This window comes from Martes martes (assembly GCF_963455335.1).
Source record: "Martes martes genome assembly, chromosome: 15".
Taxonomy (NCBI): domain Eukaryota; kingdom Metazoa; phylum Chordata; class Mammalia; order Carnivora; family Mustelidae; genus Martes; species Martes martes.
In genome coordinates, this window is record NC_137903.1 from 6,690,307 (window position 1) to 6,717,489 (window position 27,183).

Consider the following 27,183-nt stretch of genomic DNA (forward strand, 5'->3'; position numbering starts at 1 on the left):
ACACCCCACAAAGACTCCTCCTGCCCTGCCCTTTTGTGAGCAGATTCCCCAAAGCCTTTTCAGCTGAGTTGGCTTTCGCACCCAGGTATCCTGACCTCAGAGCCTGGCTTCTTGAACCCTGTACTGCATTGCTTTCCTGAGGGTTTCACCTCTCTTCCTTCTCTGGACGGTAGCTAGTCTGTTTGCGTGCTTGTTGACTGACAGTTCTGTATCATTGATGGATTTACAGGCTGGAGGTAATTTAGTAGCTTATCATCATTTATCTTGAAGCCCAGGTGTCGTCTTTTATCATGTCTTTCTCTTGAGGCATCACATCTGATAAGTAGTCAGACACCTGTAAAAGGTTTGTAACATCTTTTTGGGCTTTGCCTTCTAACATTTTCAGAAAAAGAACTATTCATTAAAGCATATTATTCATGGCTTGGTGTTTGGTTGGGTTATACAAAATTTAATTTTTTAATAGTAAAAATGTTTTTATTAACAAGGTAGTTATCCGTGATTACATGTGGATTTCTTATTCTTTATGCCTTATGCAGATAGGGTGACTCATTGCTACTTTTTGTATGTGTAGTCATAAAATGTTGAATTGCAGAGGTTTTGTGATACAGATGTTTTCTCTTCTAGGACTTTTCCAGATTTCTCAGAACAAAGTGGCAGTTCTTCTTCTAGCTGGCGGGCAGGGGACGAGACTCGGTGTTGCGTATCCCAAGGGGATGTATGATGTTGGTTTGCCATCTCATAAGACGCTTTTTCAAATTCAGGCAGAGCGTATCCTGAAGCTTCAACAGTTAGCTGAAAAATATCACGGCAACAAATGCGTCATTCCATGGTAAGACCTGCCTCGTTGTGGGAGAGTGTCTGAACTTAACGCCGGTCTATAATATTCAGAATGCATGTATACTTTATTCCTAAGCAGACATACTTCCTGTTACTAATGATTTTTCCAGGAGCTGTAATTTACTATGTATGTTAAAATAATCTGTATTATAGCTAGTAAATGATCACAATAGTCTTATTGCACAATGTATATTCACCTCAGGCTTTTCTCTCCCTCCCTGAGTACTTCTGGGGACTCATTGGGGTCTGTCAGTGTAGAAACTTTATATTGATGGGTAGTTTGTCTATTTATAAATTTCTGATTGAAAGTCTGTTTCCCTCTCAGATTTGAAGGCATCTTTCTCTTGTTGAGAGGTCCATAGCTGTTCTGATTCCCAGTCTGTCTCTCTCTCTCCCTCTTTCCCTTTTTTTCTTTCTCTCCCTGCCCCCTACCTCCCCTGCCCCCAAAGCATCTAACATCTCTTCTTATCATTGGCATCTGAAATTTCACAAGGTGCTACAAGTCTATTTTTAGTCTACTCCGGGCAGAGAGGGAGTTCTCACAGTCTAGAGACTCCTGTTCTTAAATATCAGGTTATCTAGCTCTCCCCGCACCCGACCCTTCCATACATACCAGCTGAAAGCCCCACTGATTCTCTGCTGTGAACGGCACTCAGATCCCCAGGCTCTAGTAGAATGCTGTGTTCTCAGGGCCTCCTTTGGCAAGTGTTGGTATCCTGAGCACCAAGAGATTATGGGAAATTCTGCTTTGTTTTTTAAAAGTTTTTGATTTAGCTTTTAAATCTCTTTCCCAGAGCAACTTTGGAAATTATGTTTTGAGGAGGAAACCAGCTGTGTTTGAGATCCCTCAAGTCCCTAATCTTGTTATTTTAGTCCCATGTGACCCACAAAACCTCTGCTGGTTTCTCTGTCCTTCTGCCTGGTCCAAGCCCAGAGTCCCTACCACTATACCCCCAGGGAAAGGCAGCTGCATTTCCTTAGCTCCTCTTTGAAAGATTCCCACTGTCTTGAATTTTAGTTCCAATCCATGTTGCTTCTATAGCTCTCTGATGCTTTTAAAAATAGGCTTTTTGTAAATTTTCCAGCTTTGCTAGCTTTTCTCAACATGAGTATTGGCGGGCAGGAAACTGTTTTTTCAATCTTGATTCCTTTGGGGATGTTTGAGGGACATCTGTGCTATAAGCAGCCAGTATATTCTCCTTACAGCCCTGGCTCCTACTATCACATTGAATTTTCTTCTCTTTTCCCTCACGACTTAGAATCTCTGTGCTTTTCTTATGCAGAGCAGTCCAGCCCCCTCTTTGTACTCAAAGCTCAAAATCCCCAGGATAACTTGTTAAACAGATACCTAGTATGGTGGGAAATTATACCATTTTCTTCATTTATTCATTCAACATATATGAGTGTCTGCTTCTGGGTACTGGGCCTGTATCAGCAACCAAAACGGACAAAAGTCCCTACTTACATGTGGCTTAAATTTTAGTAAGGACAGCGGCTACTGCAGTCACTAACTGTAGTTTTTAGATAGAGTTTTTGACTCCTTTGCCACACTAGCATGGTTTGGATTTTTGTGAGAACAGATAATATAATTACACTTTTAAGATTTTAAATGGAGGGTGAGCAGAGCCCAGATTACATTTCAAAACTTTAGTGGAAAGAACCATGAGAGATGATCAGAATATTTTACGTCTACCCTTTTCTCCCTAATTATTTATAATGGGAGTTTTAAATTCAGATACAGTTTTCACAGAGTTCTACAATGTTGTTTAAGCCAGTTATATGGGCTCTCTGTTGCAGGAGGTATGTTTAATATTGTTACATAGATTTATTTTATATGTAGGATTGATGATGTTACTGGAGGGAAGGCACTTGGGCAACAGCTAATGCTACCTTATCCAGGAAGAGGAAGAAGGAAGTCAGAACAAAGAGGCAGTGTGCTCAATGATTTTCTTTTTTTCTTGTTTCTTTTTTTTTTTTTGCTTAGAAAATAGACAAGTTTGAATTTTGCCCTAATTCCCAGAGCACTGTTGCTTAGAATCTACTTTTCTCTTGCAAGGTATATAATGACCAGTGGCCGAACAATGGAATCTACAAAGGAATTCTTCACAAAGCACAAGTACTTTGGTTTAAAAAAAGAGAATGTAATCTTTTTTCAGCAGGGAATGCTGCCTGCTATGAGTTTTGATGGGAAAATTATTTTGGAAGAAAAGAACAAGGTTTCTATGGCTCCAGGTTTGTAACCATGCTTATTTAGGGGTGACTAGAAATGGGGGTAACATTCCATTTTGATTTTCTTTCTGATATGGTGTTTTGGGTGTTACAAAATTAATATTTAAGATTTTATTGCAATTTGGCAATGACCTAAAAACAAAGAATATGCCCATGGGCGGAATGGATGCACTTTTGTATTTTTTGTGGATGCCTGCCCTTGAGAACAACCTGGGCGGTCCGTGGAGTGTTCATTCTCTTTACCCTGCATTTTATATCCGCGGTGTTTGTGGCTGCATTTTCTTGCAGTGAAAGATCGGAAGCCATTTGCTATTTAATAAACACGAGGTAAATTACAGTTTATCTGTAGTATTCTCAAACTGTAATAAAACAATTGATTGGAGATACTAAATGACAAAAAGAAGTAGTGTCAGTAGCTAAGTGAGAGAATGGGAGGCGTGAAGCTGTGTGTCTGGCATGATGAGGGCCGCCGCCCTGGACGGTTGCGGGAGGTACACGCACGTTGTGGTGTGTTAAGGGTACCCCTGCCCTTGGGTGGGGCACGCTGTGTGGCCACGCGCAGCAACCCTGAGTATGAGCCCAACTCTGAAAATAAACGTGTCGACAGATTCTTATCTGTGTGAGTATTTGGAGGAAAGGCTGACAGGAAATAAATGTTAACGTGGTAGCCTCCAGATACAGGTTTTATTTCATTTTAAGCCCTTTTTTCTACTCAATTCTTTCTCATTAATGGAAGACTTTGCTGTTTTTAGCTCTATTTTTATGAAGTTGACCAGTTTTTTTAAGCTGTGGCTGAGGGTGTTGGCAGATGAAGTACATTAAAGCAGCGCTATAAATAGATGGGAGAAGAAGAGGTTTTTGCCTGTATTTATTTTAAATCTGACCTGATACTAATCTGGTTTCCTAACACGTTATTTGGTATAAAATGCTCATGTATTTTTTATTTTTGAGATGAGTGAAATTGTCAGTGTTGGGGCTGTAAATAACAGAGCTAACTTGAATCGCATAAATATTAATAAAACTTGAAATGTTATGAAATAATCATTGCTTGAGAACAAACTTTATATTTTATAATGTATTATGGGCTAAATTGTTAAAAAGCCTGAGTTAAGAAGAAAAATACGGTCTTTGGGTTGCCGGGTCCCACATTAATTAATAATGTTATTCTCTCGATACTTAACACTAAATTACTTTGAAAGTCACGTAGTATAATTTTTTTGCCACCCGCATTCTTCCTTCTGGGTATTGACTTTTCTTGGCCCTGTGATGTAAAACTGCTTTTCAGAGATCTTCACCCCACTTCGGAAACATGAACCCTGGTAAACCAGTTTTGGGTTACCTTCATAATGGGTTTTGGTGTACTCCTAATGGGCTGTTTCATTTCCCAGATGGGAATGGTGGTCTTTATCGGGCTCTTGCGGCCCAGAATATTGTGGAGGACATGGAGCAGAGAGGCATTTGGAGCATTCACGTCTATTGTGTTGACAACATCCTAGTAAAAGTGGCAGACCCACGGTTCATTGGCTTTTGCATTCAGAAAGGAGCAGACTGCGGTGCGAAGGTAATGCCTTTCTCATCTGTAGTGAGGTGGGCAGCTTGCTCTGTCAGCTCATTTGTTCAGGACTCGAACTGGAATCGTCCGGGTGATTTGAATATGTTAGAAGCATTTATCTCTCTCAAGTAACTAAACTATCCCCTACCTACTCTTTCTCTTAAATTGGCAGCATTTGATTCTAGAAATAATGTATGCTTGTCCATTACAAGTTAGAGTTTAAAAATATGTGCAGATGGGAAGCTTGGGTGGCTCCACGGGTTGAGTGTCTGATTCTTGATTTCTGCTCAGGTCACTGTCTCAGGGAGTCCGGCTCTGCGCTCAGCGTGAGGCTTGCCTGATATTCTCTCTCTCCCTCTCCCCAGTTCAAGTACCCATGTGCATCTCTGCTCTGTCACTCTCTCTCTCTGTCTCAAATAAGTAAAATCTTAAAGAAAAATATGTGTGGATGATTTGTAAGTCCCTGGGAAAGTGAATGATTGTCACTAGGCCTGGGATGGGTTCGTTAATATCAAGTTGTATTCGATCAGATTAGCCACTTTCTTCCTATGACAGAGTTGCTGGAGTAGGAGGTAAGAGAAATATGGTGGGAACAGCGGACCAAGACTTCAGCAAGGCGTTTGACAAGCGACCTCATGATAGTCTTATGATTAAGATGGAAATGTGCAGCTAAGGGCAGGGCAGTAAAGGACATTGGTAATTGTTTGGCCACAAATATACTGATAGGAAGATGGAGGGAGGTATTCCTTTTCAGTATTTTTTTAGTTGCACAGACGATGATGTAGGAGACTTGCCTGTATGGTAGCTAATGAAACGTGTATCTAGGAGTAAAAGAGAACATGAAAACACTTTGGAAGATTTAAAAATATTAATGGAAATACTGCTTTTCTGGAAATCTGTGAAACTATCAGTTTTTACCAAATTAAAGTAAACACAGCTTTGGTCAAATCTCCAATGAGACCGTTTTGAGGACATTAACAAAATGATTGTAAAGTTTAGAAAAAACATGTAAAGGCGGCCAGGAAAATGCCAAGAAAAGGTGATAGAGCAGGAAGAGGGTTGGAGACGGTCTACCAGATACTAAACTGGGTTGTAAATAAAAGATAATTAGGAGTATAGTACAGAAACCAGGAGAGAATGACAGGTTAGTGGAACAGAATAGATCAGTCAGAAGTAAGTCCCTGTATACATAAAGAATACAGGATAGAAAAAGAAGGCATTTCAGATCGGTGGGGGAAATGATGAGATACCTGGTGAAAAATAAAGTAAACTGTCTCCTTCAAAGCTCATACCAAAATCACTTTCAAATGGATTACAAAGTTAAATATAAAAAACCCATAAAGATGTTAGAAGAGGGGTGCCTGGGTGGCCCAGTGGGTTAAGCTTCTGCCTTCAGCTCAGGTCATGATCTCAGGGTCCTGGGATCGAGCCCCACATCAGACTCTCTGCTCAGCAGGGAGCCTGCTTCCCCCCCTCTCTCTGCCTGCCTCTTGGCCTACTTGAGATCTCTCTCCGTCAAATAAATAAATAAAATCTTTTTAAAAAGAAAGATGTTAGAAGAAAAGTGAGAATAATTTTACAATATTGACCTGAAGGGAGGACCTTTCTGCCAACAACAAAAACCATATACAGGTTTCTGACAAAAACAAATTAGCCTGGACATAAATTGAAATATTTGGATTTAAAAAGGTGAACTGCCATAAAAGACATGCCATAGCCTTGGTTGGAGATTTTCTGTTATAAAGATGTCATTTCTCTTAAAATTAATCTGAAATCTATGGCAAAGTCATAGAAGCTGGAGTTTTCAATTTACCAGTGCAGGTTTCGTGAGATTAAGCTGATGGATCTCAGAAGACTTTTCTGGACTCAGAAAATAAAAAAGTTGGTTTGGTTATTTAAGACCTCTCTGCTCTAATACTCTATACTATAAATAGCTATTAAGTTGCAATAGAAAAATAGTGCGTTGTAAGTAGCTACTAAGCTTTAAGAAAAAAACTAGGCTGTATTTCTGACTCTGCTCCGCTTGGTGTCACTCTTCATTCTAAAACAGAAACTTAAATTGTACTGCTCTGAGCTTCAGGTCCATTTAAGTACTAGTTGATCAGAGCGATCAACCTGGAAGGAACCTCAGCAACCGTCTGGTCAGCCCCTACGATTTCAGAACCGGGTGCCCTGAGTTCTGGTTCTGAGTGAGTTCCAGGCTCAAGGTCCTTCATCACACTGACAGAAGCAGGATTAGAAGTCATGTTTCCCAACTCCTAGCTTCAGTTTCCTATCACATTATAAAACTAAGCTCTTTAGATCGATTAGGTTTTTGCTGACAGCTTAAAAAACTTCCGTGTGCTAACCTTTGTGAGTTTACTGGTCACACGGAGACAAGGGTGTGACCAGTCACTCTTCTCCACCACCTATGGGTTCTCCAGGAGCCTCGGGCTTCCTGCTCAGCTCTGTGTCTGGCACATAATGGAGTCACTCAGTGAGTGACTGCATATTCAGATGGAACCCAAGTATGACACGAATGGTATGTGTTAAAAACTTTCAGAAATGTTAGAAACCGTTTATGTGATCTGTCCTCCCACCCTTTTAATTTTAATTGCAGAATCAAGATATCAAAATATATTTTTAAGAACACTGAAGTTAGGGAGTTATTCATAGTATGGTAGTAGAATAATTTGTCTTATTTCTTTAAAAGGCTCTGGTCTTTGTGAGTTAAGGGATTAAATACTTTTTATGGAGTGAGAGCCTTGAGAAAAGACGGAGACTGCAGTGGTTTACAGAACTACAAAGCTAGAAGGGTAGGAATCACTGTTAATTAAAGGTCACTTTGTAAGGCAGTTACAGTAACTATGACATTAAAGTGTTACTTTGAACTGAGCTTTTCAGGGTTGAAGCTGGAGAAAATCAAGCAAACTTTTAGATTTTATACTGTCTAACTTTCTGTGCCATATAAACTTGACTTCTGGTTTACATAGTTCACAAATGCTTTCTTTTGTAATCGAGACTTAAAATATTTGGAGGCTCCTAGTTGCCATAGAAGTAAATCTTTCAGGGGCTCCTGATGGCTCAGTTGGTTAAGCCTCTGAGTCTTGATACTGGCTCAGGTCGTGATCTCAGGGTCCTGAGATGGAGCCCTGCATTGGGCTTTGTGCTGGGTATGGAGCCTGCTTGGGATTCTCTCTCTCTTCCTCTGCCTCCCTCTGCTCCCCACCCATCCTCCCAAAGAAAACACACACAAAGAAGGAACTCTTTCACTGACAGATTAACACTTGGGCAGTGGAAAGTGTGAATATGCTTAGTTTTGTTTCCTGTGGCTGGTCAGGAGTTGGGGCCTATGGAGGTGACTGGAAAATAAACCGTGTGTGTGTGTGTGTGTGTTTAAGTGGGAATGAGAGGAATCTTCCAGATTCCCTGTCTAGTGAGACCCCCACTGAGGAATATGTGAAGTCAGAGGTGATGAGGAGTCGGTAGTTGCAAACAGGCCTGTGATAGATTTAAATCATTTGGCTGTATGTTTCCCCCCAACGTAATTCACTTCTTTGGTAGAAAGTTTCTTTTTATAGAATACTGTGCTCCTTTCAGGCTGGCAGACAGTGAAAGCACACGGCAGCCTTGCGTCCCCAGGAGCCCGGCCTCACTGAGCTAGACTCGGGGCCGGCAGCTCTGACTGCTGGGTCTGTGACGTGGGCAGTCGTGGCTTCGGTTGCCTGGAGGAGACTGCTGCTGGCTGTATTTATTTTAAGAAATCAGTTGCTGAAGAAAAGTTTTAGCTTTATTGATGTAATTTCTTAAGATCTTTTCAAATTAAGGACCGAGTTTTCAGACTACTCTGAAGCACGCTGAGTTGCTCACTGAACAGGGCAGACAAAGCAGTATCTTTAAATATTTGGTATTGTTCGTTCCGTTGGATACTCATCTCATCGGAATCTTGATTTTATAGTAGTGTATCACACACAGTTGTTCGGTGATTTTTTTCTAAACACTTAATTTAGGTCAGTGCTGTGTTGAATTAGGGTGGTGAGGTATCAGTCATGTGTGAGGGTTTTTTTAAATTTACATACCCTATATTTCCCTGTGATATCTTCTTTGAAGGTCTCTTTATTTTAGGGGAGATGGAGGGAGAACATGAGTCAGGGGAGAAGCGGAGAATCTCAAGCGCACTCCACACTGAATATGGAGCCCGATGGGCTCGATCTCGTGACCCAGGAGCTCATGACCTGAACCGAAATCAGAAGTCAGTCGCTTAACCCACTGAGCCACCCAGGCACCCCTGTTTTTCCCTGTGATTTTGATATACGCCTTTCTCTCAGCCGCTCCCACCAGCCTAGAGCCATTGTTAGAGTATCAAATCACAGGTTTTCCAACTTTTTTTTAAAAGCATAGAAACTCTTCCTTCAAAGTCTAGCATGCAAAACAGATAAATATTGTATGGGCTTCTCTGACTGAAGTTGGAGCCAGACCCCAGTGACTTGCCTGCACTCATGCCCCCTCCCTCCTGGCCAGGTCTCTGAAAAGCAAGGAACATGCTGTATTCGTGAATGAAAATGAAAAAAAAAAACCACAAAAAACCTCTGTTTTCAAATGAAATGATTTGGACAGTACCAAATGAGAGGCAAGATGCCATACTTTTTGTCATGTCTCCCCGAGAATTTTCATTTATTCTGAAAGCAGTTTAGTGTAGTTAAGGATAAACTAATTAAAATAAAGCATATTTGGGGGGAGGTAGACTCCTCATTTAATTATTCCCAGTCCAGTGTGATTTCCTCTGGGCTCTGTGTATATGATGGAATTTCTGTTCCACGGTTTCATGAGGTGATAAATAGAAAGGAGATAATTAATTCATTTCTATTTGGACAGCAGCCTGCCGGAAAATATAAAGATGGACAGGTAGTTGTCGACACTTAAAGATTCCTTTGCTTGAAGACAGTATAAGCAAAACTGCAGATGTGGCCTCTGCAGACGGCACATGTCCAGTGTAGCATTTGACTCTGTTTCTTCTGCTGCTGCTGTCTTTCTTTGGGCAGGTGGTGGAGAAAACGAACCCGACGGAGCCGGTGGGAGTGGTTTGCCGAGTGGATGGCGTCTACCAGGTGGTGGAGTACAGTGAGATCTCCCTGGCGACGGCTCAGAGGCGAGGCTCGGACGGACGCCTGCTCTTCAACGCGGGGAACATCGCCAACCATTTCTTCACCGTACCGTTTCTGAGAGATGTTGTCAAGTATGCGCGAGACGGGGGCTGTTAAAATTGTTCTTGTACTGGTAATCAGGAACTGAGTCACTTGAGAAGTAGTGAGACACCCCAAGTCCAGATTCTACAGAATTCATCCTCTCCCCTGAGGATCACCTTTACCAAATGGAAATGTTCCTCACGTTGTAGTTGTTTCTTGGGAAGATGCATTACAGGGGGTAGATTTGGAGGACTCTGTCCTTCAGTGCTCTGCCGGCCGTCCAGAGCGCTGCTCCGTTTACTTCCTCTTCTCCCTCCGACTGTGTTAGGTTCTGGTGAAGCAAAGAGTAGGAGATGAAGTACGGTCTCTCTACCACAATGGGAAGCTTTAAAAAAATGTAAATATCTGCCCTACATCTACTGGGTCAGAATTTCTGGTGGTAAATGCAGGTCATTGGTATTTTTGAGAAGCTGCCCACACAATTTTAGCCAGTTCCCAGACTGGCATTTAGGAACTAGTACATTTGAGGGTCAGGAAAAAAGAACTTGAGCCCTGGATGGAAATTAGCATGGTAGGATAAAAGAATAAAATAAGAGCTACTTTATTCTGGCAGTCTGTTAAATGAAGGACGTTCTATCTGTTTCTTCGTTTGATAGCTTTTAAACATTCACGATGACAATCTCCTTTTAAAAAAAGTTACTTAGCCTTACTTTAGAATATTGACTCCAGTTCTGGAATATTTCCCATTCCACTGTGCTGTCTGTAGCCGTGCTATTAATGCATCCATAGTAACTTATTAATACTTATCTTTCCATTCCACACTTCAGGGGCTCTCAGTTGGGAAAGTTGGGGCAAAGAGAACATTTTCTGGAAGACGGGAATTATGGGAAAGACATTGGTGTGAGCTGTTGGTGTATATTCTTTAATGTGGAGACCATGATAGGAGTTTTTAAAAAATATAAGGAGGTGAATTGGGAAATCTATTCATCTAATGTTTAAATATGAACCGAAACTTAACAGATGCACTTCGCTTTGAAAATCTTAGTACTGGTTGTTGATGCGTTTGTTCCTGGGTGTGATTATCAGATTTTCTGGCATTTTAACTTTGGAAAGTGATTATGTCTTTTTTTTTTTTTTTTCCCTACTTAGTATTTATGAACCTCAGTTGCAGCACCACGTGGCTCAAAAGAAGATTCCATATGTGGATTCCCAGGGGCAGTTAATTAAGCCAGACAAGCCAAACGGAATAAAGATGGAAAAATTTGTCTTTGACATCTTCCAGTTTGCAAAGTATGTTCTGAGTAGCACCAGTAAGGTTAGAGACAGCTCTTGAGGTGTTGCTTTTTACGCTGTTCGGCAGGACACTGTTTTTAGGAGACACTGGGTCACATATAGTCAGGTATGACGTTCTGATTGTGAGTGTCCCGTCTAGACTCATTATCATTCTCTAGTATGAAACCACCAGCCCAGGAGTGTGGTGTGAGTTGCCTGTGAGAATGTTTTCTTTAGGTCGGTTAGTCCGTTATCTGAGTCCTGCAAAACTGAAATTTTGTTAAAATTGTCACTTCTTTTGGCTAAGAGACCAAAAAGGTTGAGCTAGAGAATTGGCCCAGTTTGTATGTAGGATGCCTTCCTGACCTGTGCGTAAATGTTTCAGGGAACGTGGTTTTAGATTGTATAGCTTTCTGTCAAAGATCGCATTTGTTGTTGAGGTATGTGTCTCAGAATTTGGCCAGTATGAAAATGCACAAGCCAGATGAGCTGTGTAAGATTAATCTTGCCATACGCATTTCTCAATCATCCTTTTTTTAGCCCCTCCCCCCAGAACAGATTCTAATGCAGTTTACATGAAAATTTCTGACCTTTCTGACTTGAGAGGAAGTGTTTCATAGTTTGGGATGAAAGTAATTTTTCATTTTGCGTTGGAGAAGGGAATTCCAACTTCATTTAGTGCAGGGACAAGCATTATTCCGGCATTCATCTGAGAGAGCGCCTGTGACTAGGGACCAGGGGCTTAGCCCCGTAGAGAGGGGTCAGAGCCCCCGTGCTTGCAGTTTTCCCTCCTACTAGAGCGCTCTCTGTGTGGTTCCACTCTAGGAAGTTTGTGGTGTATGAAGTGCTGCGAGAAGATGAGTTTTCCCCACTCAAGAATGCGGACAGTCAGAATGGGAAGGACAATCCTACGACTGCAAGGCATGCTTTGCTGTCCCTTCATCACTGCTGGGTCCTCAACGCAGGGGGCCACTTCATCGATGAAAATGGCTCTCGCCTCCCAGCCATTCCCCGGTAAGTCAGTGTCACCTCTCTGGTGTGGCGTCACTTCCTGGGCTTTTCTTCTCGGACCTTTCTCCTCTCTCTGACCTATTCCAGCTCTTTTTAAAAAAGCATAGTACTGACATGGGCAGTCCTGGTGTGATATACCGGCCGCCTGGTCCATTACAAAGAGAATGATCGCTTTCCTTCCTCTTAAAGAGGAATCCCTTGTTTTGGACACACGTCCACCACGCCGTGGACGAGCCTCACTGAGGAATGGTCAGGAGGGAATCCTGTTGGTGTGCCGTGCGGTAAAGGCCATCAGGAGCACACTCTCCCGGGCGCTGCCACTCCGTTGGGTGTGCGGACCCCCCACTCCTGCCGCAGACCCACTGCCCCAGGCCACGAAGGCCCTCGTCCTTCTTTCCATGGTGCTTTCATGGTTGCTGAGGGAGATGCTGGCAGGGGAGGGGAATGGCACTTATATTCCGGGTACTCAAACTTTAGAAATGTTTTGGGATTTTTAAAACTTAAAAAAAGAAAGTACTTCTAGTTATTTAAATCTGAGATAAAGCATTTTTAAGCTCAGTCTTCTCTTTTATGAGAAAACCTTTGTTGGCACCTAGAATGGCCCCCTTCTAAATCATTTGGTATTTATGTACTTCTGTCAAAAACGTTCTGGCCTGTCATTTATATTCTTAAGGATAGAACGGTGGGCTGCATGCACACAGGCGCTGGCATGCCTTGGTCCGTGTCAGGGCCCTGGGCCTTGGAGCTCGGCGGCCCAGGACTGTGTTTTCCCGGGAAGGAGCCGCAGTAAGCGGCCTCCGACAGAGCCGCTTCCGGGCCCGGTGTGGTCAGCAGCCCTGCTCCATAGCATGTCATGTCCTCGTGCTTCATCGTTGGCCATTGAGTTTGTTTTTACCCTTCAGATTTCCTTTGCCAAGTTTATAATTTACCATAAATACATGCCTTTGCGGTCAACTATATTTTGCAATTCCACTTCATTGTTATTGTTTGATTTGTTTTCCATTCCCATTAATGCTTATTTGTTCCTACATAGCAGTGCTACAAATGGAAAGTCAGAGACCATCACAGCTGATGTCAATCTCAAGTAAATATCCCAGCCTGCCTGCAGTGCATGGTGACGGGGCTGCGCTTCCCTCCATACTAACTGGCATCATAGTTGAGCGCTCTGCCTCTCGGTGGTCTGGGGGTGGTGGATGGTCGCAGCTTCGGTGCGGGCGGACTGTGCTTCCTTGGTGGCAGGTGTCTGTCTGGATGACACTAACTCAGAGTCTCGGTGCATGCTGGAAGTGGGGAGCATGCTTTACTAAAGACCTGACCGTGGACGTTTGAGTCTGCAGGGACAGCTTGACGAGCGATAGGTAGGGTGTCGGGCAGGCTACAGGCCAGGGAGAACAAATTTGGATCCCAGCAGAAGCTAGAGGAACGTCGGAAGCTGCGTCGTCCTGGGTTGGATAGATGTTCACAGTAGAAAGGCTGACTGCCTCTGATAAGTCTGATGGCTCCTGATACGGAGGAAACGGTTCTCTTAATGTTTTCTCATACTAACAGCTCCCTCATGGTGTTAATTTTAGTCCGTCATTATCCTGCTCCCAAAGAAGGAAGCTTTTTTTGTCTGAATGGCAGATATTTTTTAGCTAGAAGTAGCAGCGTATCCTGTCTCACCTCAGTACTGACAGAGTTTGAAAAAACCGTTATCCTTACAGCTAAAGAGACAGCTTGGTGTTCTTGCTGCATTTGAAAAGTTACTAGTTTAGTTTGAATTTTAAGTTTGGAAGATAATTTGGGAAATGTATACAGGGCAAAGGATCTGGAGATGGGAGTTACCTCAGAAGTAGAGTAGCAGGGCTGTCATTTCTATCCCTGTGGTTCCCCGCCCCCAGCCTCTGCCACTCACTTTTGCCCCATGGAGAAGGATGCTTGTGGGTAGCAATGTTTCCCTGGTGTGGCCCTGTCTTATAGACAAGGAGGTGGACTTAGAGATGCGGGAGTTTCTTAGAGGAGCCGTAGGTGACTGTGGGCCTTCGTGCCGTGAGAACCGGATGCATCCCGCTTTGTTATTTTCTGCCCCTTCCATCATTTTTAATATATGGAGGCAAGTTGCTTTTAGAATTTGAGAAATGGATTTTTGACCCCAAATTTCCTTCTCACTGAACCATGCTTTTAATCTCAAAAGTGAAATAGTTTCTTAATTACACAACTGAAATCAACGTCCGGCTGTCTCAGGCAAGACGCAAAGTGTTTCAGACTTTCTTGTTTGGCTTCTCTTATTTAGTCTGTATCCCTCAGTCCCCCTCATTCACTTCATTGTAGCATCTGTAGGCTAATTAAACAAATCAAAGTTTGGCCCCAAATGAGATTGCAGACTTAATTTCAGCAGGAACGGTTTCTATCTCTAAGTGATGCCCTCGAGAGTAAAAAAAGATTATTGAAAAATGAGAGATGACAGTGAAGTACTTTGTATAAAAGGGGGAAGAAACAGCTGGGAGATGATTCTCAAAGAGTGGAAGCAAGGATGCTGAGTTTTGACCAAGTGACATTATTTTTATTTTTTATCTCAGCACTTATGGACCAGTTAATTACTGAAATTCCGCTTGGCTAAAGAATTGGGGGATAAAATGTTATTGGTTGAAGTTGCGTATCTTCTGAGATTTTGCATTTGGTGACAGTAGCTTCTGCCTTCCTTCTGGGCCTCCAACTTTGTTTATTAAGAGTGACTTTCTTAGTTTCTTGCAGTATCTTTGTGGTACTTGAAGAGAAGTTATATTTTAGGTCAGCCTTGTGTTCCTTGGGTTCAAAACCACCTTCTGATCCTGGCACAGCAAATCTGTCAGGGATTCTGGTGGGACTGGACCGTCTAGATCTTATCAGTGGACTGGGTCCTTATTTTTCCCGTTTGGTTTAATATGAGTCCTAGCTGCCCCAGAGAGTCTGGACCAGATTTCTTGAGCTCTTTTAGAATCTGACACATACCTGGGTAGATGTGTGGCACATCTTTAATTTGTCTCTTCTTCAGGTTCGTCCATCACCTGTCTGCCCCCCTGTAGTCCATTCATTCATTCAGCCAACAGACGTCTGTAGGCCTGTTCACGGACCTGCACGTGCTGCTGGTGTCTGGGTGCTGGAGTAGCTTAACGTAAGAGAAAGGAGTCCTTTCTGACAGCCTGCTGGGAGGTCTAGATGCATGAAAGCCAAGTAACATCAGGCAGTATCTGTTTATGTGTTAATGTATGGTATAAATAACAATTTATTATGATTTAGGGGGCAGTGACTTAGCAGATACCTATTAAATTTTTTTTTTTTTTGAAGTAAATGAGAGCAGTCACTACAAAATACAACAGTAAAGGGAAGAAGGGGCTTGTGCCAGATCTTGGAGAATGGCTATAATTTGGATAGTCCAGATTTTTCTTTGACCATAGTTGCAAGTGACTGGGAATAATAGTGTGTGCAGCTGGTCTGTTTTGAGTGGAAAGTAGTGGGATAAGTAAGTGGGAGTAGGATATAGAGCGCCTTGAATTCAAACTACCTAGTTCTGTTTAGAGGAAGTTTGGGCATCGCTAAACTCAGAAGCCCTGTGATTTTATTGACTGCACCAAAGCCCCAGATACGTATTTGGTAAAACAAAGGAGAGCAAAGGGTTGAGGCTGTAAGAGACTGATTGATTGTTTGTTTGTTTTAAGAGAGAGAGTGGAGCCGGAGGGGAGGGGCAGAGGGAGATGGAGAATCTTAAGTAGGATTCAACGCCCAGCGAGCATGGAGCCCAATTGGGGGCTCTATCCCATGACCCTGAGATCATGACCTGAGCTGAAATCAAGAGTTGGGCACTCAACTGACTAAGCCACCCAAGCTCCCTGAGACTAGCTTTTGTGTGCTCTGTATCCTCCCGGTGGAAAAAGCTAGAGGTCTAGTGCCTTTATGCATATTAAAAACATTATTTATTGACTTTTATATTAAAAACTTAGAGACTTTTAGAAACTCAGGATTGACTGGCTATGTATGTTAGAATGTGGCCTGGAGAGAGCAGATGGTGACTTTGGTCTTGCCGTTGCCTAGGTAGCATTCTGGCTTAGCTCTTTGAAAAGAGACGTTGGTGAAAGTAGCAGCGAAGCACTTTGAAACCTTGAATAAATCGGCTCAGCTAATCTAGGAGGTGTGGGGTTGTATAGAAAATATGTATTGGGAGATAACTGACCTTTAGAACAGTACTGCCAGTAGAACTTCCTATGGGGAAGGAAGTAATCTATGGCTATGCTGTCTGATTTGGCAGTTGCTGAGCACTTGAAATGTGGTTTTAATGACTGAGGAACTGAATTTTAAAATTTTTGTTCATTTTAAAATTCCTAATTAATTTAAGTTTAAGTAACCACATGTGGCTAGTGGCCAGTGTATTTTGGCCAGTGTAGCTTTAGAACATTTGTCCACAGTAGACTTACGCTCAAGATTGCAGCTAGGATTAACAGGAAATAGGAAGGATTCACAGTACCTGGCAGTGGGCCTCAGCTGTAGTTTATATTCTGTAAATAGTCCATCCCTTATCACATTAAAAGTTGGAAATGATAAAAAATGAGATGTGCATTAGCAGATAAGTATATCAATATAGGTGAAGTGCTTTGAAGACCTACTGGTAATTATTGGCACTTGCCCCAAATAGTGCCATCTGGACCATGACAAATTCATGTTTACTTAATCCGCAGGGAATTTGGTGACCATCAGGATAGAGGATATTCTGTTTGTCTAACTGGGAGAATTTGATTATCTGCAAGCTTCTCAGAGGAAAGTGATGGTCTATACTTTCATTCTGGCAGTAACGTGAGAAGCAAAACCTTTAACATGCTTGTTTTTTTCTTAGCTTGAAGGATGCCAATGATGTACCAATTCAGTGTGAAATCTCCCCACTTATCTCTTATGCTGGAGAGGTAAGTTTGATTTGCCTTTTTCCCTCTTTTTTTGAATGATAGGATTTGGAGATTGTTTCATATTTAAGTGGAGTTGCCCATTTCCCAGTCCTCTGCCCTCCGCTCATCCTGGGAATGAGCAAAGAAGTTCATTTGTTCTGAATTTTTCTCTTTGAGAATTCCTGTTTGGGCTTTGCATCTGTCCCACAAGTGGATTAGTTGCCACGAAGAGAGTGTTTCGTAATGTAATCCATTTCACTGACACATCAAAATGCAGTGGTCTTTCAAAAAAAAGAAAAAAATCAGCCTTGTGTTTTAGATAAATCAGCCACCTCTTTTTTTTTTTTTTTTTTAAATTGAAATACAGTTGACCCACAATGTTAATTTCAGGTGCACAACATAGTGACTCACCAATTTACACATTCTGTGCTAACCACAAGTGTAGCCAGCATCTGTCACTGTACAATGCTATTACAATGTTACTGACTGTATATATTCTCTATGCTGTGCCCTTTGTCCCCATGACTTACTCATTCCATACCCAGAAGCCTCTGCCTGCCATGTTCCTTCACCCATTTTGCCTGTTCCCTTACCCCCTCCCGGCCACCATCAGATTGTTCTCTGTATTTGTGGGTTGTCTGGCTTTTGAAAACGGTGTCATTTTTCCTCTCAAAGGGTTATTTTGTTCATATACTTGGTACTCTCACTTTTAAAACTGGGAGATTTAGGGGTTCCTACTCTTTTAACATGTAATACTTTTTCTGGAGATCCTTGTCAGATTGCTTAATTTCAGCATCACAGACAGCTGCATTGCTTAGAAAGTTAACTCTATTGGGTGATGGTGATTGGAAGAATGACTCACATCTTGTTAACTTCAGAAATTATAATCAGAGTAATTTTCCTTTCTTTGTTGTTTGTTTTATGATTCTATAAATTGGTCATTAAGCCCAGTTTAAAAAGTATATGGAATAGATTTTTATTGACTTTCAGATTCTACATTTACACCCAACTTTTTGGCATCCGTGCTTTCTATCTTTATTCTGGTCACGAAGACCAGCCTTGTAGGACTAGTGCCCGCTAGTTTTCTAGCTATGTTTTGTTTCATTTCATCTGTTCTTTCAGGGAATAGAAAGCTACGTGGCAGATAAAGAATTCCATGCACCTTTAATCATTGATGAGAATGGAGTCCACGAGCTGGTGAAGAATGGTATATGAACCAGAAACCAAGTTCACCACAGTAAGAATAGCTTTTATTTTTGATAGACCAACTGTGAACCTCAGGACCTCTCCTGGAATACTCGTGTTTGAATAGCCACAGGGTTTCACCTTGCTTGTTGAACTCTTACAACTATTCCATACTCCCCAAGATCCAGATGACCGAGCTTCAGAAGGCATTTTTATGATTCTCAACTCATTGAAGGTCTTATTTATATTTTTTAATTGTATGATTTTTTTTTTCCCAAGCCAAGGAAAACATTGGCCATCCAGGAAATTTCCTACAGCTTGGGTATAGTCAAGGTGTTCAACATCACTGTACTTAGAGCTGGAAACATTTGTTTTCGAAGTTGTACATAGTAATAATATGTCCTTGTTTGTGTGTGTCAAAAGGTTTCTATGGTACTAAAAGTTTGTTTTATTTTATCAAAAATTAAATTTTTTTAAGAAAATAATTGGATGGTAAAATAAACGTTTCTTCTTGTCTCTGGAGTGTCATTTGTACCTTGAGGAAATTATTCCACTAGGAAATAAGAAACTTGGGAGAAACTTTGAAATAGTGTAAGAAACCAAATTGGCGCTCCAGGGAGATGATGGCCCCACATGTTTTGAACGAATCCCTATGTTTGGATGTTAGCCTCCTATCACTTTATAACAGTGGCTCTGAACCAGAGATGATGTGCCCCTGCAAGAGGCATTTGGCAATGTCACAACCAAGATGGTGGGATGGTGGTTCTGATGTGTAACCAGAGAGGCCAGGGATGATCCTAGACATCCTGTGGTGCAGAGGGCAGTCTCCCGTAGCGAAGAATTCTCTGGCCCACACTGTCAGTACTGTTAAGGTTGAGAAACCTTGTTTTGTATCATTGGTTTATTCTCTTACCCAAATATTTGGTGGCACTTAACTCAGAAGAACAAAGTTCTGGCATTTCCCCAGGCAGGTTAATCACTCTCACTTCAGGTTTTCTTTGTTCGTCTAGAGGATGAAAAAACAGAGTGGGGTGGGGGGGTTTCCTTAAAATATGTGCCATAGATCATTGGTCATTAGCAAGGGTTCTCCATGTCTAAAAATAGAGTTTGCATGAAGATATTGAGTTTTATAAGTGCATTTTGTATAGCATTTAAGTGTTGACCAAAGCGTAACATTTAGTATCTGGATAAATGAAAAATTCTAAAAATTATGTCTAAAGAATAAATTAGTCAATTTTATCTTTCACTGACCAGTTGTCACTAGATGGAATGTTATAGGTGGGTGTTTTCTTCTCTAAAAGTATAAATTTTAAGGGTCACTTTTTTAAAAAGAGTATGATATTTGTACCTATCTAAATTTATTTTTTGTGCTAAGGTGTAGGTAGTGTGTCTAGCATATTTTCTCTTTTATTTCAATAACAGCCCAGTTTGCTGTTGTTGTCCATTCCATTTCTCAAAAAGACTTGTGAGGTTTGAGTTCCCCATCAGAACAAGCTCCGAATGGATCGTGAGGACAGAACCACAGGGTCGTAGCACCTGAACGGTACGCTTCATCTCCTTTTCTCCAGACCTTCCTCTGCAGTTTCCCCACTCCTCATCTTTAAGCTCCTGGCGACACCAGGAAGGGGAGGCCGGGTGGCATGGGGTGGGGGTTGTGGCTTTGATGGAGAGGAGTGGCAGCCCACCCAGACACATTGGGTCCAGTGAGGGTGGAGAGTCTGGGAGCCCGCGGCTGTGAAATTGTGAGGTGGCAGCATGATGCACCTTCAGGAGTCCTTGTTAAATAACCGTTCTAATTCGGAAAATACAGAATTGGGTAAAATGGTTATAAAAATATGAATTAGAATAATTTGGCAGTAGTAGAGTTTATATGAGAGTTAGTAATCTCTTTGAGTCTGGTTGAAGTCACCCTTTAAATGTGTCAGGAACCTCAGTTTCCCTCTTGTTTCTTGAAATTGATGCAGTTTTGACATCTATAAAGGAATTATTAGGGACATTTACAGGGAGATGAACAAAAAGAATTTTATTTTCCAGTTTCTAGTCCTACTGTCCCCTCAAGTTTGGGCTGTTATTGGCAACAGTGTGGGTTCATTGCTAACCCCAGCTTGCTATCTGCAGTGTTTCCTCTTGATAATTCGTCATGGTGTGGTCAGATCCGTTAGCCAGGTAAAACGAGGCAAGGAAAAAATGCATAATCCAAGAGAGTGACTCAAACACCCGTCATTCTGTTGGCTTGGAAGTCTGTTTTCCTACTGGCTGAGACTGTTGCTTTTGCACTTCATGGCCCTCTTGGGAGCCCCAGTTTAGGAAAGGCATGTTGGGAAGTGATGGGGTGAGTCAGCCAATGGGGGCTGAGTGCTGGTCACGTGTGCGGCCCCGTGGGCACACATAGCCCTCTCTTCCACAGCCTGCATTCTGGTTCAGGGGATGAAGTGAACCCACTTAAACAAGGCAAAGATAATTTAGTACTAAAATGTAAGGAATCAAGTTCAGTGGAAGTTAAACGAAGGCCATCATTATGAACTGGAGTTCGGTAAAGCAGAACTTCTCAACGAAGAACCCTGTCATTTTGAGAGCAGGGCTACTATGCCTTTCTCAAATTAGGGTCAGAGGTTTATGTTCTAACAAAAAAATGTACCTTAATAATTCTAACATGTAATATGAAAAACCATGTTTTGCTCATAGTAAGCGCTCAAATAATTGAGCTCTGATCTATTGGATTTGGTTGCCTTGAAGTCAGATGTGTATTGTGACTTAGATACGGATTATTAAAGGGAGTCTGGTTGTTGTGGGGGAAGGGTTGCTTAGCAGCATCGAAGCTGCCAGGTGTTGCCCATGTTGTGGGATCAATGAGCAGACCTACAGCAGTGATTTTCTGACTGTATCCCCCTGACTGGGTACATCTGTGTCACCGGGAACTTGTTAGAAATGCACATTTGCAGGATCCTTGCATCACACATTTGTGAGTGAGGCCCAGAAACTTGTGTTCACATGAACCCTCCAGGTGATTCTGATGCACACCAAAGTCGGGGAACCACTGCTCTAAGAAGGCCAACCAGAAGGTTCATGGATGTTACAAAAAAGAGAACATACATTAGAGGAAAACAGGCCAGTGTTACTGAAGCCAGGAATAGGGTGAGCCGGAAACCAAACAGGTATGTCTTATGTGAACTTTACTCTTTGAAATACCGAGGCAATGGTACTGACGGTGGTAAGAGTGAGGATGGCACTAGCAGGACCTGACCAGCATGGTTGGTGTTGCTGGTACGATGGTATCTAAACCCTTCGGAGCCTCTGGATCTCTTGGAGCCGTTAAACCAGCACTCCAGTTCTGGACATGGTTATCCTCTGTCTGGTGAGAGCCGGAGTAGCTAATTTTATAAACACTAGATGATTCCAGAGCACAGCTAGGAGTGAGAATCATGACTTGGTTTAGAAATCAGCAATCAAGGATGAGGGGGAAAGGAGTTTGGATGTGTTCTGGCTTTGAAAAATCAGACAAGGGAGGCGAAGAGTGAAGAGCACAAACAGGAAAGGCGGCGGGGGCCTGGGCACGTGCATTCTGGGGTTGAGTCCATTTTGTAAAGACCTCAGACTGCAGAAAGAACCACCCTAATTGGGCTCGTTCTAAATTGTATCCCCTCCGATTTATAGCATTTCCTACAGCTAGAGTGAGGGCGGTGTAGGGGAAAAGAGAAAGTTAATGAATAATTTGGTTTAAAAATAGGAATTTCAGGTTGAATAAGGAAAATGATGTGATAAGGTGATGGTATGATGGGTGGCTTTTTCCTCTGTATTTCATAAATTTTTGGATGATGCATTCTTACTAATTTTATGATAAAAAGTTGTATTTTTTGTAAAGGCTCAAAGGATAAATAAACCAAGGGTAGTCACATTAACCAGTTAGATGCAGCTGCAAGAGAACTTGGAGGTGAAATTGGCTATAGTGAGGTCGGGGGGAGGGGAGTACAGATGTACCTTCAGACAACGGAATGTAGACAGGGCAGTGTTGGAGCAGGAGACGATGTAGTCTTATATGCTGTTATCTCTGACCTTGGCTGTTACTTGGAGTGTCCTCAGTTGTGACCTATGATAATGTCTTAATTTGGAGGGAAGTACAAAACAAATACACTATGAATTCAAGGTAATGCGCTTTGAGAGAAAGCCTTTCTGTAGGAGGTTCAACAGGAGTTCTCTGGTGGAATATATGAAATCAGGATTACGTTACACTCTCTTAAAGATGAGAGGCCTGAGAGGCTTGCCAGAAGTTCAGTGAGTCAGTGGTGACACCAAATATGTTTATATAGACAGTGTTTTCAAAGTTCTGAACCAAGTTAGAAGGACAACGTAAGAACAGAAAGTCTATTATTATAGTTTTGTGACTCACTGTTTCCACATGAGCTCTCATTTCCATCTCGGTGATTCTACTTCTCAGGAAGTGTTCCTTCTCAGATTTTCTTCTGCTGGGCAAGTTTTGTTTGGTTCTACAAAATGATGTGTAGAACTCATAATGTACATATTTTACACTGCAAAACATAGAGTAACATAGGTGATGTGTAGGACATAGAAATGAGGCTTGATAAATTTCCTTTTAAAGTTTAAAATTTCTCCTAATTCATATACTTCTAAAGGGTCTGAAATTCAACAAAGAGAGTAAATCTCATGAACATAACATAGTGAGTATCACGTAGAGATAACTGTGGCCAATATCTTAGGGCCCTTAACCATGGGCCAGGTACTGCTCGAAGCACTTTATCTACATTGTCTCATTTAATCCTTATTACTTCCTATGAGATGTGAACTTCTATTGTCTAGTCCGTAAACTAGTAAAAAGCTGAGCTGGAGATTGAACCCAAAGTCTGAATCCAGAGACTGTTCTTTTTCATTTTTTTACTTAAAAATTTAAAATATATACAGTAGTAGAGAACATAATAATGACCTGTTCTAACAGTTAACATTGGCTAATCCTGTTTAATTTCATTCTCACCTCCAGTGCCCCCATGGAATTACTTTATAATCAATTCTGTGTGTTGGATGTAATACTGCAGTATACATCTAAGATAGAATCGTGTGTGTGTGTGTGTGCAACTTAAAAAACTTAACAATTAATGATTCTTGAACATCATCTGCCCTGCACTGAATGTTACCCACCCCCACCCTGCCCCAATCATACATTGAACTCTAACCCTCAGTGGGCTATTAGGAGGTGTGGGGTCTTTGGGAGGTCATGAAGGTGGAGTCCTCATAAATGGAATCAGTGTCTTTATAAAAGAGACCCCAGAGAGCTCCCTTATTGGTTCCACCATTTGAGGACACGACAAGATGGCGGCCGTCCATCTGTGAACCAGGAGGCAGACGTTCACCAGACACCAGATCTGCCAGTGCCATGATCTTGGATTTCCCAGCCTCCAGGACTGGGAGAAATAAAGTTCTGTTTAGAAGTCACTCAGTCTGTGGTGTTTTTGTTACAGCAGCCTGAATGGACTCAGAAATCATCGAATAAGATCCAGCAAGTGTTCAAATGTCCCCGAGTTCACGTAAATTTCTTTTTAATATCGATCCATTTGAATCAGGTTTTAAAGTCCACATGTTGCCATGACTGTTTGGTCTCTTAAATGTTTTTTTTAACCTGTGCAGGTCCTCCCTCTCTCTATATGTACTTATTTTATTTGGAAAAACTGGTAATTCTTCCAGTCTTGTCTTACGGATTTTGGATTTCATTTCCATGTTAACAGTTTCCTCTATTTTCCGTATTTCTTGAAGACTAGATGTATCTGAGTCTTGATCAGATTCAGGTTCACTTTTTTCCCCATAAAAACACTTTATAGGTGGTTCTGTGTATTTCCTACTGAAATAAGTGTCTTGGTGAAATGAAGGTTGATTTTTTTTTAAATTTTTATTTATTTATTTGAAAGAGAGAGCATGGGGGGGAGTGGCAGAGGGGGAAGCAGGCTCCCCGCTGAGCAGGGAGCCCAACACAGGGCTCTTTCCCAGGACCCTGAGATCATGACCCGAGCCAAAGGCAGATGCTTAACTGACTGAGCCACTGAGGCGCTCCGATTGGCGTTCTTAATGTAGGCCTGATCCAGCCATCATAAAGTCCCCACCAACCTTTCATCTGGTGTCTTAGCAACTCCTGAGGCTCGGTTCCAAGATGCATTATTTCATTAGGGTCTGAAAAATGAGATGTTCCTATCACTTTCTTTTGTATTTATTAGCAAGCATTCTTTATAAAGAAACACTTCCATCAATTGTTGGATTAGCTAGGACAGCAGAAGCATGATAAATGCTTGAATGTTTCCTTTTACCAGTTTCCAGAATAATGCGCTCTGCCCCGGCAGTCTTCAAAGGTGGCCAGTGAAGTCCTGCCTAATCCTGAATATTATTATGAACTCAGTGATTCTTCAAAGCTATGTTTGATGTGTTTCCATCCGTTACAGACATTATTAGTTTTGGCCGGTGAACCCCTCCGATCTGGCTCCTGTGTCCTTCTGACATAACTCTAGTATTCCTTTGTAGCTTCTTTGCCATCTGATGTGGCAAAATGTCTCAGGATCAACTTGAACATTTCCAGACCTACCCTAGACGAATTTTTTTTTTGAATACCAGTTTAGATATTTTATAAAATATATTTATTAACTAATTTATTGTGACACATTTACTTTTTTCACTTTATTTAGGGGAAATCCTTGCAATGAAAATTTAGATTTTTAAATCCAAACTTGTGTGATTAAGTCTGCACCCTAGGACCACAGGGCTGAGACCTCATTCTAGAAAGATCTAGTCCTTTGAGATGATAGTGTAGGTAATGGCTGAAGTCAGGGGATGCACCAGGAGTCAGTTTCTGGGAACCATGGTATCCACACTCTTCTCTCCATGTTCCCAGAGTCTGTGACTCAACCTAGTGCAGTGGATAATTGCTACAGACTTCAAGTGAGACTGCAAGCACTTTCAAGAGAGAGGTACTCAGAGGTGCCTAGCACTGGAAAGAAGTCCAACTTGCCAAAGGAAGCCATTTCTCCAAGAAGCTTTGTTCCTTATAATATAGTATTTAGATGCTATAATCTGGGCACTAGGAATATTTACTGCTAGAGGTTTTAGGCCTTTTTAGAGGACTGAGCTTGAAAATACATCTTGTTTGTTTTGAAAAAGAAAAACATGATGCAAGCTTATACTGGTTAATTCCAGTTTTTTAAAAAATAAGATACTTCTTTGGGTCTATGTTTATGACTCTTTTTGTCCTAAGCTGAAAATCTTGGTTCCTAAGGATCAATGTCATTGTTTATTTCTCAAGATTTTATTTATTTGAGAGAGGGGGCTTGTTTGGAGGAGAGGCAGAGGAAGAAGCAGACTCTCCGCTGAGCAGGGAGCCTGATGATGTGGGGCTCAATCCCAAGACCCTGAGATCATGACCTGAATTGAAGGCAGATGCTTAACCTACTGAGCCACCCAGGTGTCTGTAATTATTTATGTTTAGAATATTACCGTGATGGTTAATTTTGTGTGTCAACTTGGCTGGGCCATGGTGCCCAGGTATTTGGTCAAGCATTACTCTGGATGTTTCTGTGGGGGTCTTTTGGGTAAGTTTAACATTCAAATTGTTGGCTTTTGAATAAAGCAGATTAGCCTTCACTGTGTAGATGGGCCTTGTCCAATCAGTTGAAGACATTAGTAAAACAAATACTGTCTTCTCTTGGACAAGAAGGATTTCTTGTCTTAGCAGATGGCCTTTGAACTTGAATTGGAATATTGGCTCTTCCCCGGGTCTCCAGCCTGCTGGACTACCCCACAGATTTTAGACTTAACCCGTCCTCACAATTCCAGGAGTTAATTCCTTAAAGTAAATTTCTACATACCCACATCCTTTTGGTTCTGTTTCTCTGGAGTTTAAGAGAAACTTACTGGAACTTCCATTTCTAATGAAGGATGGAATAAAAAGAGACTAGATTTGCTGCTCCCATCTGGAACAACTGATAAACCAGATAAAATAAATGAAACAGTGGTACTGAAGACATCAGACATCAGGCAATGAAGGTCTGTGATCCCTGGAAGACAGGGCACAAATGAAGTAAGCCCTGTGGTTGTCGTGAGTTGCTTCCTGTAGAGAATTTTTAGGTCATACCGCAACACAGAGGAACCAGGAAATATTTGGCCATCTCCTTGAGTTGAGAGGATGGAGTTTGGGGAAGCCAAGGTGGCTAGAATTCATAGGGTATCATACTAGAGGACAGAGGTGCTTGAAAAGGCTGGAGGTCTCCAAAAGCACCCCTTAGAATATTCAGTTGAGTATGAACCGCATATATGTGTGTAAAGAAACTATTTGATTCCACATACAAGTAAAATCATGTGACATTTGTCTTTTTCTGTCTGAATTGTTGAATGACTAAATGGTGCACCTAAAAATGGGATATTGTGTGTCAGCTCTACTTCAATATAAAAATAAAAAATAAATGGTGAAAAACAAAACACTTGAGGCTGAAGAAAGAGCTGTCTGAAAAGACTGAGTAGTGTCGGGAGTGGAAAGCCTCTTAATTCCCAGGTGTTGGATTAGAGTACCAAGAAGGGACCTGCCTAGACTAAATGCAATTCCTGTCTGACCTAGCAAAGCTTCAAAACAAGACCTGAAAGGATCAAACTGTTTCTGTGTAATTTAATGGTGTCTGTATTATTATTAATTTTTTTACTGCTACATACTACACATTTATTTTCTTACAGTTTCTAGGGATTAGTAATCCATGGAATGGCTTAGCTGGATGATTGAGGCTCAAATTCTCCTGAGGCTGCAAGAAGGCAGAAGATTCAGTGTTGTTCAGATGTAAAATCTCCCCAAATTGATCCGTAGATTCAACTTAATCCCAATCACTGTCCATCCCAGCAGCCTTTTTTTTTTTTTTTGCAGAAATGAACAAGAAAATTTTCTTTTTATAAGATTTTATTTATTTGACAGAGAGAGAGAGATCACAAGTAGGCAGAGAGGCAGACAGAGAGAGAGAGGGGGAAGCAGGCTCCCTGCCGAGCAGAGAGCCTGATGCGGGGCTCG

General features: G+C 41.7%; 1 protein-coding gene across 3 annotated transcripts in view; it reads left to right on the forward strand.

Annotated features, from left to right (window-relative positions):
- The window catches only part of UAP1 (UDP-N-acetylglucosamine pyrophosphorylase 1), a 34,601-nt gene extending 15,942 nt beyond the window's left edge, over positions 1-18,659 (forward strand). The window contains exons 3-11 of one of the 3 annotated variants that reach the window (XM_080823772.1): positions 625-829; positions 2,894-3,069; positions 4,455-4,627; positions 9,640-9,833; positions 10,933-11,073; positions 11,881-12,069; positions 13,100-13,150; positions 16,913-16,979; positions 18,081-18,659. In XM_080823772.1, coding sequence (XP_080679898.1) covers positions 625-829; positions 2,894-3,069; positions 4,455-4,627; positions 9,640-9,833; positions 10,933-11,073; positions 11,881-12,069; positions 13,100-13,150; positions 16,913-16,979; positions 18,081-18,173 — 1,289 coding nt within the window. In that variant the 3' untranslated portion in view covers positions 18,174-18,659. The remainder of the gene's footprint in view (positions 1-624; positions 830-2,893; positions 3,070-4,454; positions 4,628-9,639; positions 9,834-10,932; positions 11,074-11,880; positions 12,070-13,099; positions 13,151-16,912; positions 16,980-18,080) is intronic. The other 2 variants (XM_080823773.1, XM_080823774.1) reach the window with 2 other exon arrangements.
- Positions 18,660-27,183: the final 8,524 nt, after the last annotated feature.